Below are 18444 nucleotides of genomic sequence, written 5' to 3'. Positions count from 1 at the left end.
CAATGGGCTTCGAATGAAGGCCCTTTCGAGTGTGTTGAAGATCTTGCTAGCTTGAATGAGTAACGTCCGAATTCACCTGCACAAAGACAAAGTTACTAGCCTCGGGGGTGTTTCCGAGGAAAGCCCCTCCGATGCCTAAGTAAGAACAATGCTCGGATTCTAGAGAGAGAAGTTCTCTAGAGAGTAGTCTTAAGGCAATAAATTGGACGTACCTTGAGGTGTGAGCCTTGGCGGCTTATTTATAGTGTTTGCATAATAAATGCCCATAGGTCATTTATTGCTATTGGGCCATGGGCCTTGGTTGATGGCTGAATAGCCTTTTGGAGTGTAGCGGGTTTGATGTTGTTGTTTTGAGCCATTGGGCTTTGGACTTAGTGGCCCAATTGATATTCAATTGGGAGCCCAAACAACATGCCCCCAGACCCGGTCCATTTAGAACTAAATGGGTAGGTTTCCAGCTGTCAGAAGTCCAAAGGTTCCCTCTCTTTTTCCGAAAAATGGGGTGGTTTGAATTCGCGAATTGATGACAAGTGTTAAGGAGCAGAAGTTGGGCGTTTTTTAGAACGTGGCCTATAAATACCGCACCCCTTTCTTCATTTTAAACTTTATTCGCTCAAACGCTTTCCATATTTCTTAAGAATTCTGGCGTTTTATTCGCGTGTTTTCTTCAGATCTTTGCAAATTCACTGTGAATCTACTTCGGGACCTTACTTCATTCGTTTCATCGGTGTTTTCCGCTTCCGGAGAGGTAATTTACTTTCCGTTCTCGCTTTCTTTTATTACTACCCTTTTATGTGTTTCTTCGGCGTTTCCCATTTCGCCATGGCTGGGGGAAGATGGAAGAAGAAATCCGGTGTGGTGTCCTCCTCTAGTGGTGAGGAAGAGAATATGGTTGCTTCCGAAGGGCCGAGATCAGCATCTCCCGAGGTTAATGCTGAAGAGGATTCGGGGAATGAAGCTCGCGCTGAGTCAAGCCGAGGGGCTGGTGTGACGGGTCGCTTTCCCGTTCGCCCATTCTTTCCGAGGCGGTGGGAGGAGGCTGACCCCTTGGGGAGGCTTGCTAGCCTTTTTGAGGATAAAACCGAGATAGCTGGTCCGGACGGTGTGCCAGTTGATGGGAAGTGGCTAGTGAAAGCCAAGAAGGGGAGGTATCATCGGCTTGTCGGGGATTTGTATGGCATTCAGCACGCCTTGGGTTGCTGGTTGCTGGTGCGAGCTTCCGACGCAGAAGCATGGGAGGGTGACTCGTACTCCTCCGGGGTACATTGTTGTGTATCTCCATCATTTTGACTACGGGCTTCGGTTCCCTTTGGATCCGTTTATTGCTCGTGTGCTGGAGGAATATAACGTCTCTCTAGGCCAGCTGACTCCGAAGACTATGCGCCATATTATGGGGTATCGTTGGATGTGTGACTACCTCGGCTATGAGCCGTCGATCGAGGTTTTCAAAGAGATGCATGAGCTTGTTAGGAACGCGAACGTTGAGGCTGGCTGGTGGGCCATAAATAACAAGAACAAGCGGAAAGGCGAGGACCTTTATATGACTGCCTTTCCGTACGTCTCTTCGATCCATGGGTGAAAGGAGCAATGGTTGTTAGTCCGTGTCCCTGTGGATCCGAAGCATCCTCACTATTTCTCGCCTCCGAAGTGGTTTGTGAAGCCGGATCCTTCGATGTCGCGGGTTGGCTCTGTTGACAAGGGGAATTCCGACCACGGCATGCAGCTGGAGTGGTTCAAAGCCAAGGCTGTTCGTGAGCCGTTGCATTGCCTTCCAAACCTGCATTACATTACCCGGGAGGTCATCCTCACTGCTGCCGATCTCAGTAGCATCTATGACAGGGGTGAGGTTTTCTATGCTGAGATCGTGCTTCAGTTGAGGTGTTAACCTCCCTTTTTATTTTTTTGAATCTCATCCTCTTTATCTTCTTCGCGCAGATCAAGGCGAGAAAGCTATCGTTCCCGAGGTGCTTGGTTACCAGCTCAACGGTGACGGGGTTCTAACTCGTTGCCCGCCGTACGACTTCAAGAAGCAGAATCCTCGGCAGCCAAAGCTCGAGGATCACGAGTTCTCGGATCACGCTCTTGCGCATTTAGGAGACGTTTGTGCCGACCCTTGGGACTCTCAGAATCCTGGAGAGGCAATTCCGAGGCGGACAGTGCTTCCTGAATTGGTAACTACCTCTGATCCGATAACGCTGTTTTTATTTTTAATTTTGTTTAGACCTCGGTTCTGTGAACTCTTGTGGCTTCGGTTTTGATGTCGCCTCCTGTGTTTGTATTTTAGGGACCGGAGGTAACAGTTCTTGCGCCTGTTATTTCCTCTGCCTCGTCTCCTCCCTCTTTTGCCGCTTCCGAAGTAAGCAACATTTCTTCTGCGCCTTTTTGCTATTTTGTGTTGATCGCTTCTCATATGCCCCTTCTTCCTATTGTAGGAGTCGAAGAAGCCGAAGAAGAGGAAGACTTTGGGGAGAGAGACTTCTCCAAAAAGGCAGAAGATTTCAAGAGAGAGATCCCCTTCGAAGTTGAAGAGGAAAGTTACTTCTTCGTCGAAGGTAACTCCTAGTCCCGAGGTCCTCGAGTTTTTGAGCTGTCATCCTTATCTGACTGAGGAGAGAATTCGGCAGGTTGTTGCTGAAGATCCCAATCTTTCCGAGGCAGGTCAGCGCTATCTTGCTCGGCAGAGAGAAGAGATGGGTCCACCTAAGGGCCTTCGCGGTAAGCTTCCGCTTCCTGGTCAGAAGCTGAAGAGTGTGTGGCGGTTCTGGTGCAGGACGAGCCTGTGAACCAGCCTTTGGTCGAAGAAGTTGCTATACCTTCGCCTCTGAAGCCTTTGACTCCAGTGGGGGGGACTGTTTCTGATATTACTCCAATGGTGGAGAAATTTGAAGTTGACCCCCCTCTTGGCTCTTCCGAGGTTCCTGGTTCCGAGGATGTTGCTGCGGCTGGGAAGGGAGATGATTTACAAACTCCCCCGAAGGTGGCAGTGGACCTTACTTCTTCGGGGAATGCGGAGGGTGGTCCTTCGGCTAGTAAGGATGTTGAGTTTGCGGTTCCCGGGGGTGGTGAGTCTGCTCAAAAACACGGAGTGAAGAGGAAATTTCGCGAGACGTTGAGCGCTACTTCTACTTCGGTGCTGGAGCTTTGGGCTTACCCATCCTTTGATGTTCCAGTGAGGAGGGTGCCTCGTAAAGTTCGGGAAACCATGGCTCGGTTTTCTCGGGCGTCTGTTCTGGGGGAAGATCCCGAGGATCATCCCGAGTCTATGATCGGTCCCGATGCTGCTAGGGAGAATATGCTTCGGGGTATCCCTGATTGGCGTGTTCCTGGGCAAGAGGCGAACCACCCCACTCAAATGGCTCAGTTTCACTTGAATGAGGTAAGGCGAATATCACTTCTCTTTTATTAATTTTGTTTTCATTCTTTTTGGTTTTCACTTTTCCTTTCATCTTCGCGTAGGCGCACTTCTGGTTCTCCTTTGCCGCCGAGTGCCAATATTTCGACGAGGTGCGGCTGGCCAGGTTCGAAGAGCGCTACAATCATGATGTCCCTCTTCTGGATGAGAAGGCTAATACTCTTCTTGCCGAGCTTGAGGAGATGAAGGACTTGGTTACCGAGTTTACTCGGGAGCAGACGGCTACGCTCGAGCTGCTCGGCAAGGGGATTACTAATTTGACCTCGAAGATGGAGCCTGATGCTCGGGAGCACGAGGCCTTTAAGAAGGAGAAAGCCGAGGAGAAGGTTAGCTTTGAGGCTGCGCTAAAAAATAAGGATTCTGTCATCCTAAACCTTCGTGAGAGTGCCCAGAAGTTCACAGCCGCCCTTGAGCGGATTCCCGTGCTTGAGCATGAAGCTGATGAGCTTAAGGCTAAGATTCGCCAGCTCGAAGAGGAGAAGGCCTTGTTGTACACTGCCGAGCAGTGTCGGGACCAGTATTGGGAGGGGATCCTCGGCGCTCGTCGGATGTTCGCCAAGCATATGCCTGACTTCAAGTGGGCCGAGCATGTGCCCCAGTGGCTCGAGGCTGAGGATAACTTGGTGGAGTGTCAAGCCAATAGAGACGATGCTGCCAAGGAGCGTGAAGAAGCTGCCAAGGAGCAGCAAGCTCGGAAGGTCGCCTCGGAAGGTGATACCACTGCTGGCGCTTCTTCGCGATCTGCTCCTCAGGGACTTGTTGGTGATGTCTCTTAGGGACTCGGGAAGTCGTCTTCTTCAGAGTCGGTCGGTTCCAGTTGAGGACCTCCGAACTTGTGCTTGACTTTCTCCCTTTTGCCTCGGTGCTGCGTTGTACTTTAATAATTTCTTTTTTCTTTCTTAGTACTTCGGTAGGCCGATATTTTGTCTGTTGATGGCTGCCGATTTAGCTTTTTTAGGTCATTTTGCTTTCAATTTTTGAGGATTCCTAGGGCTGTGCCGAGCTTTAGTTGGTGTGATTGTACTTGTTCCCCCAAATATTGAATGAAAAATGGCTTTGCTTTATGTTTTGGCCTTCTATGCTTTCGAAGTATCTAGTTCTTTTGCCTTTGAATCCGTAGATTTGCTAAGGCACTTCTTCGTTTGTGAGTTCTCCAAATCCATGGATTTTCTAAGACACTCGTTTTGAGTCCTTATGAGCTTTGCTTAGGCTCTGCTGAGGAACTCGGTAGCTTTTGGACTTTTTACAGTCTAGATCTATTTAGAGTATGCTTCTGAGCTCTTCAGATCCATGGATCTGTTAAGAGGCTACTTTTGAGCTCCTTAGCGTTTAGACATGTTTAGAGTCTTCTTCTGAGCTCTTCAGATCCGTGGATCTATTAAGAGGCTACTTTTGAGCTCTTTAACGTCTGTAGACATGTTCAGAGTCTGCTTCTGAGCTCTTCAGATCCGTGGATCTATTAAGAGGCTACTTTTGAGCTCTTTAACGTCTGTTTCCGCTCTTCCGACTTTTTCTGGTTCGGAAACCTGGGCAAGAAGTCGCAAGTCTGACTCTTAGTTATGAGCTTCGGGGATCCGTGGATCTAAGTCGAACTTTTTATAACTAATCGAGAGACTTTGTTGCGAACGGAATTTCCCTGGGTATCGCGAATCCGGGGATTCTGGACGATACCTTGCGGGTTGGGTTGAGTCAGCTATTTCTTGGGTTTAGTCCCCAAGGAATAGCTGCCTCGGGTTGTTTTTAGCTTCGGATTGATCAGATCCGAAGTTGCATGCATGTATATATATAAAAAAAATGGTGATAGAACAAAAGACACAGAGATATGTTTAATGAAACACATGGTGCCAGTGGCTTTCCTCTTCTCATTAAACAACTTACTTGGGTTACAAGGGGGGTGAGGTCGTACAAAATATTTCTTGAGAACATCGGCATTCCAATGGTTCTTCAAGATTGTTCCATCTAACTGTTTAAGCATAAAGGTGCCAGTCCTCTTTACAGAGTGGATGATGTATGGCCCTTCCCATGTTGCCGAGAGCTTCCCATGGATCCTTCCCTTTTGAACTGCAGCAGCGTTTCTGAGCACTAGGTCGCCGACCTTTAGAGGCCTGGCATTGACTCTTCGGTTGTAGTGTTTGCTAACCCTCTGTTGGTAGGCTGCGTTTAGAGTTCTGGCTTCGTCCCGAGCTTCATCTAGTAGATCTAGGGCCTCGGACAGAAGTTGATCGTTGCTTTGTCCATGGGTTCCATCATACTTGTTGTATGCCTGGACCCTCAAGCTTTCTGCTCCGATTTCTACAGGGATGACAGCTTCGGAACCGTATACCAAGTGGAAAGGCGTCTGCCCCGTGGCTTCCTTCTCGGTGGTCCGTAGGGACCAGAGTGTTCTAGGGAGCTCTTCTAGCCATTTACTCTTTTCGTCCTCGACTCTCTTCTTGAGTGCGTTGAGGATGAGCTTGTTCGCGGCTTCGGCTTGGCCGTTGCTCTGAGGATGGCATACTGCTGAGTAGGCGAGGCGAATACCAAACTGCTCGCACCACTTCTGCAGTGGCGTGTTGTCAAATTGTTTTCCATGGTCGAAAACCATTAGCCTCGGTATTCCAAACCTTGTGATGATGTTTTGCCAGATGAATTTGCGGACTTGTGGCTCAGTGATGGATGAGACTGCTTCGGCTTCGATCCACTTGCTGAAATAATCGACTCCTACAATCAACCACTTCTTCTGGTTCACAGCCGAGGGGAATGGACCAATGATATCCAGGCCCCATTGTGCAAATAGTAAGGGGTAGAGTGTTGATTGCAGGTTCTGAGCTGGCTGGTGGATTGCTGGTGCGAACTTTTGGCATTTCTCGCATTTCCTTGTCAGCGCTTTTGCCTCGGAAACCATGGTGGGCCACCAGAATCCGGCCCTTAGTGCCTTGTGAGCCAATGCCCTACCTCCGATGTGATTTCCACATATGCCGAGGTGGATTTCCCTTAGGATGTAATCGGCGTCAGTTGGACCAACACATTTCAGCAATGGGGCTGAGAATGACTTTCTCATGAGCTCTCCGTTGGCGTCAATGACGAACCATTGGTTAAATCTTTTCAACTTTCTTGCTTGCAGCTTGTCTCCGGGAAGTTCTCCCCTCTCCTTGTATGCGATGACTGCGTCCATCCAGCTTGGCTCGGGACGCAGATTACAGACTGTGGGGGGTGGCGTGTCAATGCTCCTCTCTTGGTGTACTTCCACATGGACCGACCTGTTTAGGTCGATGAGCGTTGAGCTTGTAAGTTTGGACAATGCATCTGCTTGTGTGTTTTGACCTCGGGGAATGAGGATGTCTTCGAAGGATCTTAACTTTGACGTTAAGGATTTAATTTTTGCTAGGTAAGCTGTCATACTTGGCCATTTGGCCTCATACTCCCCTCGGATTTGGTTGGCTACGAGCTGGGAATCAGTTTTGAGACAAACATGTTCGGCCTCCAGAGATAAGCATAGCTCTATCCCTGCGATCGCGGCCTCATACTTGGCCTCATTGTTGGTTGCTTTAAAATCGAACTTCAGGGCGTATTCAATGCTTTTTCCTACTGGAGGTATCATCACTACGCCGGCTCCTGAGCCATTCACTGTGGAAGATCCGTCAGTGTATACTTCCCATGTTCTTTTGGTGTCATCCAACATTTCCTGATATGAGCATTCGGCCAAGAAATCAGCGAGTGCTTGTGCTTTCATGGCGGTCCTCGGCTGATACTTGATGCCGAACTCAGATAGCTCGAAAACCCATGCAGCCAATCTTCCCGACCTCTCTATCTTATCTAGCACTTCCTCCAGTGTTTGGTCAGTTAGCACCACTATTTGATGGGAGTCGAAATAGGGCCTTATCTTTCGGCAGCTACCACCACTGCGTATGCTACTTTCTCAATGAGTGGGTACCGAGTCTCGGCATCTGTTAGAGTTCGGCTGGTGAAGTAGATTAACTGTTGTTTTTTCTCTTCTTCCCGAAGAAGTACTGTGCTTACTGTCCCGGGGCTAACTGCGACGTATAAGTTCAAGGTTTCCCCTTCCTTCGGCCTGGCTAGCGTCGGCAGTTGGGCTAGGTGAGCCCTGAGCTGCTGGAATGCATCCTTCTGCTCTTGTTCCCATGTCAGCTCGGGGTCCACCTTCCTCGGGACGCCTTTCTTTTTGATAGGCTCTGCTTCTCCTCCTGGGAGGGTCTTTGGTTTGAGAGCTTTGAAAAAGGGTGCCCCCTTGTCCGAAGCTTTCGATATGAATCTCGACAGTGCGGCTAACCTGCCTGTTAGCCTTTGCACATCTCTCTTCGTCTTTGGCTCGGGTAGGTCTAATGCTGCCTGGACCTTGTCCGGGTTTGCATCAATTCCTCTTTCGCTCACCATGAATCTGAGGAATTTCCCTGACTTTACCCCGAAGACACATTTCTTCGGGTTCAGCTTCATTTTATATTTCCTCAAGTTGGCGAAGGTCTCGGTCAAGTCTTTGATGTGGTATTCCTCCTTCATGCTTTTTACTATGGAATCGTCCACATAGACCTCGATGTTTCTTCCTTTTTGATCGACGAAGACGTGATCAACTAGCCTTTGGTAGGTGGCTCCGGCATTTTTCAATCCGAAGGGCATCATTCTGTAGTTGAACACTCCTGCGCTTGTGATGAAGGCGGTTTTCGCTCTATCGTCGGGGTGCATGAATACTTGGTGGTACCCTGAAAAGGCGTCCATGAAGCTGAGCAATGCATGGCCACTGGTAGAGTCCACTAGTTGATCTATCCTCGGGAGGGGATAACAGTCTTTTGGGCAGGCTCGGTTCAGATCCGTGAAATCAACGCACATGCGCCACTAGCCGTTTGCTTTCTTGACCATAACCACGTTGGCTAGCCACTTAGGGTACATGCACGGCTCAATGAAACCTGCCTCTTGCAATTTCTTTACCTCTTCGGCGATGGCCTTGTTCTTCTCCGAGGAGTAATTCATTTTTTTCTATTTGATTGGTCGAGCCTCGGCATTGACATCCAGCTTGTGACAGATCATCTCCGGGTCTATCCCTGGCATATCGGCTGCTGACCATGCGAAAATATCTTTGTGATCTCTCAGCAACTGGATCAGATCGATTCGGAGTCCCAAGCTTAGGCCCCTGCCTATTCGAACACTTCTGTCTGAGTTATCCTCCAGGGGGATGTCCTCCATTTCTTTGTCTGGTTTGGGGGAAAGGGTTTCTGGTCGAGCATCAACCTCTGCGGGTTTTATCAGACTGCTCGGCCCAGCCTTTCTCTTTTTTGCGTCATTTTCCTCTCTCAGGGAGGAACCTTTCCCATCCTCATCTTCAGGACTGTCTCCTAGCTTCGGCTTTCGGATGGCAGTGTGACAGGTTGATCTTGCCACCTCCTGGTCACCTTTTATCCGTTCGGCGAAACCTGCGTCCGAGACGTACATCATCATCTGGTGGTATGTGGATGGGATTGCCTGTATCTTGTGAATCATGGTTCGTCCCATGATGACATTATATACCGAGTCGCAATCCATCACCAAGAATTCTTCTCGGACGTTTCTCGCCGCTAGGCCTTGGCCGATGGTAACGGGAAGGGTGATCTTTCCTCGGGGAATTTCTGCGGATCCGTTGAAGCCAATGAGCGGGTAACTGACCTTAGTCAGTGGCTCTTCTCCTTCCTCGAGGATGAGCTGCTCGAAACAGTTTCTGAAGATTATGTTGACGGCGCTCCCTCCATCGACCAGTACTTCGGGGTAGAAATAAAAGAAAGCGAGAACGGAAAGCAAATTACCTCTTCGGAAGCGGAAAACGCCGATGAAACGAATGAAGTAAGGTCCCGAAGCAGATTCACAGTGAATTTGCAAAGATCTGAATCTACTTCGGGACCTTACTTCATTCGTTTCATCGGCGTTTTCCTCTTCCGGAGAGGTAATGTGTCTTCGGGGTAAAGTACAAATACGACGACCCGTTGGTGATCGAAATGGATCTCAACAACCACAACATCCACAGAGTACTGGGTCCCGAGGCAATCATCAGCAGTGAAGGTCATGTTCGGGGGTGTGGGTTGGTTCTCCCCTACAGTGCTGAAGTTGACTCGGTGGGAGAGAGCTCTCAAGTGTTGTTTGCTGGCGTGGCCGGATCTGTGTCCTCCGAACACCACGAGAATTGGTTTTTTCTTTTGCCCTTCGGTCTCATGGACTCTTCTCTGGGCCTGTTCTTGTAGCTTTCCAGACGTTGCTTTTTCTTTCTCTTCCCTCTCCGTTCTTCGGTCAAGCAAGTATTGCTTTAGGTATCCTCGGCGAATGAGGTCCTCGATGTTATCCTTCGGTGAGTTGCACTCTTCAGTGGTATGGCCGAAGTCATCGTGGAATTCGCACCACTTGTTCTTGTTTCTGCGAAGGGGGTTGTTCTGAGCTTGTCTGGTAGCTTCCACTTCTCATCATCCTTGTGGAGGCTGAAAATTTCTCTTCGGGGTATAGTGAGTGGAGTGTAGTTGGTGTACTTGGGTTGGAATTCTCCCTTCTTTCCATCTTTCTTTCGGCTCGCCTCTCTCGCACCCACCTTCTCTTTCCCCTTTCTTGAGTTGCCCTCGGGCTTACTCTGATTCATTTTGGTGTCCCTCATATCCGAGGGGCCTTTCAACCTTGCTGCTGCCTTGTTGAACTCTTCCGTTCTGATGAATGCATCTGCCATTTGTAGCACGTCGGCTATGTTTGAAGGGGTTTTTCATTGACAATTTATCTCGGAATTTTCCCTCCCGGAGTGCGTGCTTCAAAGCGAAGATTGCTACGTCTGGCTGCAAGTTCGGGATGTTAGTTGATTCTTTCATGAATCTGGCCATGAAGTCCCGAAGACTTTCATCTCTTTCTTGTTGTATGGAGGTTAGCTCTGCGGTCGTTCGTTCGGGGCGATTGTTGCTCACGAATTGTATGCAGAACCTCTTCTTCAGCTTCTTCCAGCTCTTGATCGATCCCTTCGGCAGCGACCTGAACCATTCTCCCGCAACTCCCGTCAGCGTGGTTGGGAAATATTTGCACCAACAGGCCTCGGAGTAGGGGCTTAGGAACATTTGTTGTTCGTAGGAGATGACGTGATCTCTCGGATCCGTGATTCCGCTGTATGTTAAGTGTGCTGGTAGCCTAACTTTAGGGATCTCCTCCATGACAATATCATTTGAGAACGGGGAAGATGCTGGGGTCATGATCCTCTTTCCTAGCCTCGCCCTGATATTTTCGCTCTTCGAGTTTCCTCTGTGGGATTGCTCGGGGGCGTGTAGGGGACTGGGAGTTCGGTCACTCCTCCTTCTCCTTCTCAACCGGCCACTAGCCTCGGGTTGCCTACTGGACCCACTGGTGCTGCCCAGCCTATCATGGACCGAAGGTCGCAGCCTGCTGTGTACCGAGCTTCGGATCCGAGTGTGGTCACTTACCCCGCTTTGGAGAGCTTGCGGTGTTGGAGACGGTGTTTCAAACCATTCTGGCTGCTGTTCTGCCCTTTTTTGCGTATCCCATGTACTCTCTCTCCATCTTGTCGTCAAGTGTGTTCCCGACATCGTAGGGAGAGTGCGTTCTGGTCTCGCAGTTTCTTCGTTAGGCGGTGGCCTGTTCAGCAGAAGTTGTCGCCTGATTCTCCTCGCTTCTCGGAGATCTGCCGCCTGTGCCTGTTCTTTCTCATTGAAGAGGAAATTCTGCATGATAGTCATGGCTACGGCGAGCTCTTCTCGAGAAGGGAGTGGAGGTCTGCTAGCTGTTGCGGCGGTAGCCCTTGTCGGTTTCGACCTCGCCACTGATTGCAATTGCTCTCCCTCGCCGGATCCTGAATCCGTATGGACAAGGACATAGTCACGGTTGCCATTGTTGGGAATTTCCATTTTTCTAGTGAAAAATGGGGTGTTTTCCAAGGCTTTGAAGTGTTTTTCCCCACAGACGGCGCCAAATTGTTCCGATGTTGAAGTGGATAGAACAATGGGCTTCGAATGAAGGCCCTTTCGAGTGTGTTGAAGATCTTGCTAGCTTGAATAGTAATGTCCGAATTCACCTGCACAAAGACAAAGTTACTAGCCTCGGGGGTGTTTCCGAGGAATGCCCCTCCGATGCCTAAGTAAGAATAATGCTCGGATTCTAGAGAGAGAAGTTCTCTAGAGAGTAGTCTTAAGGAAATAAATTGGACGTACCTTGAGGTGTGAGCCTTGGCGGCTTATTTATAGTGTTTGCATAATAAATTCCCATAGGTCATTTATTGCTATTGGGCCATGGGCCTTGGTTGATGGCTGAATAGCCTTTTGGAGTGTAGCGGGTTTGATGTTGTTGTTTTGAGCCATTGGGCTTTGGACTTAGTGGCCCAATTGATATTCAATTGGAAGCCCAAACACTAGGTAATGATAGCAACGGTAAAAAATCATAGTACTGCAAGGTACGTAGTACTACGTAGTTGTTTAAAAAAATATTTCTAAAGCAATAATTTGCAAAAACAACGTTTTGTGATGATTACGCACAAACTTTGTATCGTAAATTGATAGTCTACTTGTAGTAGCAGCTACTCAGCTAGGTCACAGTGATTGAACGATATCCTCGTATTCTATCTTCTCAAGTTGGTTCACATATTACTCCCATCAAATCGGTGCGGAGTTTAAAACACTTGAATTGACTTACTAATTTAATGAGTGTTAGTTGATAAAGGAGTATTTTTTAAACATAGTTAGTGGGAAATGTGTAAGGGGTGAAGAGTGGGGGTGTGAATTCACTACAAAAACATAGAAAAGGGAGGGCGACACTTTTTAAACAAAGAGGGCGCTTAAATTATCGCCTTTACTTAATTAACCAACTAGGGCGACATTATATCGTTGTCGTACACATTAACAATAGGGGCGAATAGGGTAGGGTCGCCCTTTTTGTTAAAAATACGAAGACGCGCGTCAAGAGTTGCCCTCTTTGATCAAATGATTTTATGAAAATAATAAAACATAAACCTCGAAAATCCCAAATTCGTTATCGGCCATTATGACTCTCCTACTCTTCTGCCAGAGTTCTTCAAGAAACTCCAAACACAAACCCTAAAATCCCAAATTCGTTTTCCCTGGAAAAAAAATCAATCGATTCTCAGTTTTTTCGTCGCCCTCTCTCTCCCTGATTCTCTCCCGAATTCATTCCTAGATTTTCCTAATTGATTGAATTTCTCAACTTCGTCTATGCTTAGTTCGTAACCTCGGGGATTTGTTCGAAAAAAGCCCGATTATGCTGAGATTTGTTTGAGAGAAGATCAATTTCCGCAGATATTTGTTCGAGAGAAGGCCGATTTCTGCTTACTGGTATCATCTACTTCTTTTGATTTTTCCATGAATGTGGCAAGTGTTCTACACTTCTACTTGCATTGTTGTATCTTGTATGGTTACTGTTGTAATTGATGAAATTATAATATGGTTAATGTTGTAATTGATATCATGAAGATTGCGTTTTATTGATTTGGTTGTCTGACTTGTGGGAATAATGTTCAATTTGATTAGTTATTGAATTTGTTCTCGTTGGATTTTAACAGAATTGTTTATTTGTTTGGTTGTATTGTTCATCAAAACAAAATTTAAACTAGCTTTCTGAATCCTTTATCTCTTTCTGTTTTTTATTCAGTCTATAGCTAGTTCTCATAAAAAAGAATTCGTTTGTTTGTCAAAATAGGCTCAACAAATGTCTAACAAAAAAATTAACAGAATTTCTTGACAATATGGGCTTAAATTTCACTAAAATTTGACATTACTGCATTTACTAAGATGACCTCAAGATCAAGTTTACCATACATAGATTACAATTAATAAATGCCCTAATCAAAACCCGAAGCCCCATTAGTCCATTACACATACATCTAGCAGCATGAGAAGGTCAAAATTTGTGGACAATATTCCACTTTTCTCCTCAAAATAATTGCTATTTATTTATTTATACATAACAAGCTCCCTTGTATTAACTCATCCCTAAAAAAGTATACTTCATTATATAGTTCTATCATGTTTTAATATGAAGCTTGTTGTATCATTCTAAATTATGATAACAGTTGAAATTCCGCAACCATCAATATATAGTTTAGCCTAGCCTCACACCTCCAGTAATCTTGTGTACATAACAGATAGATGAATACAAACATCCTGCAACTTCTGCATTTGTGCGTCTGTAAATAGCCACAGGATTAAATAGGTGTATGAGTAGACGAATATTTCCATAATAAAAAGAAAACTAAATACTTGAAACGGAATTGGTGATTACTTAAGCTGAAGCAGTGTACAGTATTGCTGACAATTGAAGACTTGCTAAATTTCATTTATATATATGAATAATTAAATAATAGTCAGGAATATAAATCAGATTAAAACGTACATAATAAGAATCAATTATTTTTCTGTCAAGATTAGGTTTCTACTTTCAGGTACTCATATGTCTGTTGTGTATGAAAGTACTGTGTTGCATTACTTATTTTACCCCACACTACTCCTGATATCTCAACAGTACGTATTCTTCACAGATTATATGATCTTTATACATAAGTCAACTCTCAACATCCTTGAGCCTAAATTTATACAGCTGTTATTTTATGATCAAGCTTGCAGTAGTTTCATATTCTTTGAATGACTAGTACAGTATATGTTCTTGTGATTAGATGGCATGGATAATGATAGGAGTTGGATGCATATACAAGGGTTGAGCAATCGGCTACAACCAACTTATCGAAATGGTGTTAAAAAATTTCTCGATTTTTCTTTCAAAGACACAATCCCTAATACCGGGGCTAAGAAATGGTGTCCTTGTTTGAAGTGTCGAAATTACATCGACCATAATCGAGAGACAATGCGGGCTCATCTTTTGCGAGTAGGAATGGAGCCTGACTATAATCCGTGGATATTCCATGGAGAAGAACAACTTGACATGGGAAACATGGAAATGTCCGAGGAGGAAGGTGATTTGTTTGATGATGAAGATCCTCTCGTATCCGAGGAGATGGCTGCTTTGGTGCATGATGCCACAAATGTAGTGCCCGAGAATTTGAATGATAGAGATGAAGAGGATAAAGACCATCCCGAAATTCCTGATAAGTTTTATAGGTTAATGAAAGATGCAGAAGAAGAATTATTCCGGGGTTGTAAAACCTTTTCAAGGTTGGAGTTCATCGTAACTCTCTTACATCTCAAGGTTAGTGGACATTGGCATGATAAGTCCTTTACTTTGCTGCTTAGTGCGTTACATAAGGCCTTCAATTATGATCCTAAATTTCCAAAGAGCTCCCGTGAAGCCCAGAAGTACACAAAAGATCTTGGGTTGAATTATGTGAAGATCCATGCTTGTGTAAATCATTGCATTCATTATAGAAAGGAGTATGAAAATGCCGATTCATGCCCTACTTGTGAGGAGTCCAGATGGAAAGAAGGTAGTGGTGAATTTGATGATAGTGTCACATTTTCGGAATCTCAAGGGACCTCACAACGGATTCCTAGAATACCTCGTCTAGTTCTTCGTCATTTTCCTTTAGTTCCTAGGCTTCAAAGGCTTTTTATGTCTTCAAAAATTGCTAAGCACATGAGATGGAATAAGGATAGGAAGCGAATGGATAAGGACGTATTAAGGCATCCATATGATTCAAAGGCATGGGAGAAGCTCGATGATTCATTTCCTGATTTTGCAGCAGATCCACGTAATGTGAGATTAGGTCTTTCAACTGATGGTTTCAATCCTGGTGCACATTTAGGCACTAAGTACAGTATATAGCCAGTCTTTTTAGTGCCATATAATCTCCCACCATGGATGTGTATGACAAGTCCTTACATCATGCTATCACTCCTAATTCCTGGTCCAAAGTCCCCCGGAAATGATATAGATGTGTTCTTGGAGCCGTTGATCGATGAACTTCAAGAGTTATGGGAAGTTGGGGTGAAAACTTATGATTCACATAGTCGCCAAAATTTTAATATGAAGGCCGCGCTATTGTGGACAATGAGTGATTTTCCTGCTTACGGGAATCTGTCTGGTTGGAGTACTTGTGGTAAACTTGCTTTCCCAACATGTCATAAGCATACTTGGCACAAGCGGTTAAAGCATGGATCGAAAGAATGCTTTAAAGGTACTCGTATGTTCTTGGAACCCGATCATAGGTGGAGAAATGACAAGAAATCTTTTGATGGGGAAAAGGAGAGACGACCACCTCCTATTCCTTTGTCAGGGGATGAGATATTAGAGGCATTTGATGGTGTCCCCAATGTGATTTTTGGGAAGAAGCGAAAGAGAACCGATCGATACTTGTTTGACCAATGGAAGAAGTTGAGCATCTTCTTTAGACTTCCTTATTGGAGTAAGCTTTTGATAAGACACAACTTAGATGTCATGCATATTGAAAAGAACATTTGTGACAGTATATTAGGAACAATACTTGATATTCCTAATAAGACAAAAGACACCTTGAAAGCTCGAAAGGATTTGAAGGAGATGAATGTGCATCATAATTTAATTCCTATTAAGATAGGTGATAAATATGCCATCCCTAGAGCACCATATCAGTTGACATGTATAGAGAGGCGTAAAGTATTGGAGTTCTTGTCCAAGGTTAAAGTGCCAGATGGTTACTCTTCTAACATAGCTCGATGTGCAAGTATGGAAGATGGAAAAATCTCAAACATGAAAAGTCATGATTGTCATGTGTTCTTGCAAGATTTGCTTAAACCGGCATTTCAAGGTATCTTACCTAAGGAGGTGCTAGAACCTTTGGTTGAGCTTAGCTTATTTTTTAAGCAATTGTGTTCTAAAACTCTAAAAATTGATGTGTTGGAGAAGATGGAAAAGAGTATTGCAATTACTCTTTGCAAGCTTGAAAAGGTATTTGTTCCGGCTTTCTTTGATATTATGGTCCACCTTCCAATCCACTTGGCCAATGAGGCCAAGATAGCTGGCCCAGTGCAACATCGTTGGCAATATCGGTTTGAAAGGTAACAAGTTATTCCTTTTATATTAATATGTGAAGTTATTTTTTTATTGCAACCTGTTGTGTAATGGTTACCGCTTGTAGGGAAATGCACACAATGAAACCTACTGTGAGTAACAAAGCACAACCAGAAGGCTCGATAGCTAATGCGCGCATAATGGAAGAATGTCTTTCCTTTATATCTAGATATCTAAATGGGATTGAGACCAAGTTCAATCGCACGAGTAGAAATAACATGGATAGGCAAGAATCTCTGCTGTTTAAGTTATCAGTTTTCCAAAAGAAGGGGAATCCATTAGGCAAAAGAACATTTAAGCAATTGAGCTTTTTGGATTGGAAGCAAGCTCAATTGTATGTTCTGATGAATTGTCAAGAAGTACAACCATTTATAGGGTAAGCTATCATCTTTTCTATAACTATTTTATTACAAGTGTCAAGAAGTGCACTAACACTTGTATGTTGTACAGAGAGTACACCACTATACATGGGCCAAAGCCAAGTCTAGTTGATTGGTTTCGATCTCAGGTAAGTGAACCGAGTGTAGTTAATTAATTTCCACTTTATATATTATGATTTAAGCTACTTAAGAAATTCATTTTCATAGATTTGGAAGCTTTACACGGAGGGGGATCCAAGAGTAACAACTGAGTTACTATCATTGTCACGAGGCCCGAGTAAGAGTGTGAAAAGCTATCAAGGATACTATGTAAATGGGTATCGCTTTCACACTAAGAAGCGTCAAAGAAGGCGAAAGACGCAAAATAGTGGAATAATTGTTAAAGGAGATGCAGAGAGTGGAGAAAATGACTTCTTCGGGGTTTTGAAAGAAGTCATAGAACTTGAATATGATGCACCAAATAGTGGGGATATAGAACCTATTGTGGTGTTATTTAGATGTGTTTGGTTTGATGTTTATCGGCGAGGGATAAAAAGAGATAAGTTTGGCGGCGTAAGTCTCAATTTCAAAAAGTTCTTAGGGACCAATGAGCCATTTGCTATGGCATCTCAAGTAGGGAAAGTTTATAATGTTAGGGCACATAATGAGCCAGATTGGAGAATTGTTATTAAGACTGTCCCTTGTAATTTCTACAATTTCCCTATTGTTGAGGTAGATGGCTCTGATGATGATCATGACGACGTTGGATTGGACTTTGAAGTACCAAATTCAGTGGAAGGTGATGGAGATGGTGGAGATGATGATGATGATGATGTTCTCTTACCAAGAAATGATGTTCCTCCAGAGTTGGTGAATGCAAGTGATTTTGAGTTGGGAAATGAGGTTGTGAATGAAGAGGAAGAAGAAGAAGAAGATAGTGAGCAAGATTAGCAAAGTGAGCTAGACGATGAAGAAGAAGAAGAAATCCCTGGGGGCTTGTATGACTTGGACAGTGAATAACTCATCGACTTGCTGCTAAGGAGATTTTTTGTTTCTCATTTATGCTACTAGTTATATGTATTCAGGACTTAATTTGAATTGGTTAATCTTTAATGGAACTTAATATTTCTTATTGTTTGTCCATTACATAAATTCCTAATTTATAAGTCTTGTTCCTAATTTCAATCTGTTTGCATCTGGTTTTGACCTTAATATCTGCCCCTCCTTTACTTTCGGGTTTAGTTGTTTGCATCTGGTTTTGACCTTAATATTACATAAATTTCTAATTTATAGGTCTTGTTCCGTTGTTTTCAGGAGTTGATTTGATGGCTTCTAGCTCAAGAAATTTGCCCGAAGGTGAGTATATATGATTGGTTTCTAGCATTGTTATTAGAATCTGTAAACTAACCACATTCTGTGGAGCTTCTGATATCGATTTCTGATTTTGCAGGAGAAAGAACAATCAATCTAGACACTCAATCATCATTATCGCAACTAGACTCTACCACTCAACAACCTAAGAAAAAAAGACAATGTATATAAGTATTGTTATTACTCTCATGTTTGATATCGTAAGCCTGCAGACATACTAATCTAGACAGATTTTGAGTCACTTTAAGGTCAATTATGCCATATCTCTGTATTTACAGTTGCTCTCTAAATCTGGAAATTAAGAGCCATGGATGACAAAGTTTATAAAATCTATCTGGATGCATGCACTTC

At 44.7% G+C, this 18444-nt stretch overlaps 2 protein-coding genes across 2 annotated transcripts; both read left to right on the top strand.

Moving 5' to 3' along the window:
- The first annotated feature begins 14041 nt into the window (after positions 1–14041).
- On the top strand, positions 14042–15139 carry LOC110775772 (uncharacterized). The gene has a single exon (XM_021980373.2). The coding sequence runs from the start codon at positions 14042–14044 to the stop codon at positions 15137–15139; it is 1098 nt and encodes a 365-aa protein (XP_021836065.2).
- Positions 15140–15199: 60 nt separating this feature from the next.
- LOC110779785 (uncharacterized) lies at positions 15200–16317 on the top strand. Its single transcript, XM_056841991.1, has 2 exons — positions 15200–16100; positions 16199–16317. Exons 1-2 carry the CDS (start codon positions 15200–15202, stop codon positions 16234–16236), a joined length of 939 nt encoding a protein of 312 aa, XP_056697969.1. The 3' UTR covers positions 16237–16317.
- Positions 16318–18444: the final 2127 nt, after the last annotated feature.

Source organism: Spinacia oleracea, chromosome 4 (genome assembly GCF_020520425.1).
Source record: "Spinacia oleracea cultivar Varoflay chromosome 4, BTI_SOV_V1, whole genome shotgun sequence".
Classification (NCBI taxonomy): Eukaryota; Viridiplantae; Streptophyta; class Magnoliopsida; order Caryophyllales; family Amaranthaceae; genus Spinacia; species Spinacia oleracea.
Note: the sequence above shows the minus strand (reverse complement) of the source record. Positions and strands in the feature narration are given on the sequence as shown.

Bases quoted from the DNA above. Each gene is read 5' to 3' on its own strand.
- LOC110775772 (XM_021980373.2), top strand. From the start codon at position 14,042: ATGGATAATGATAGGAGTTGGATGCATATACAAGGGTTGAGCAATCGG.
- LOC110779785 (XM_056841991.1), top strand. From the start codon at position 15,200: ATGCTATCACTCCTAATTCCTGGTCCAAAGTCCCCCGGAAATGATATA. The intron at 16,101-16,198 runs GTATCTTACCTA...GTGTTGGAGAAG, and splicing joins GCTTAAACCGGCATTTCAAG to ATGGAAAAGAGTATTGCAAT.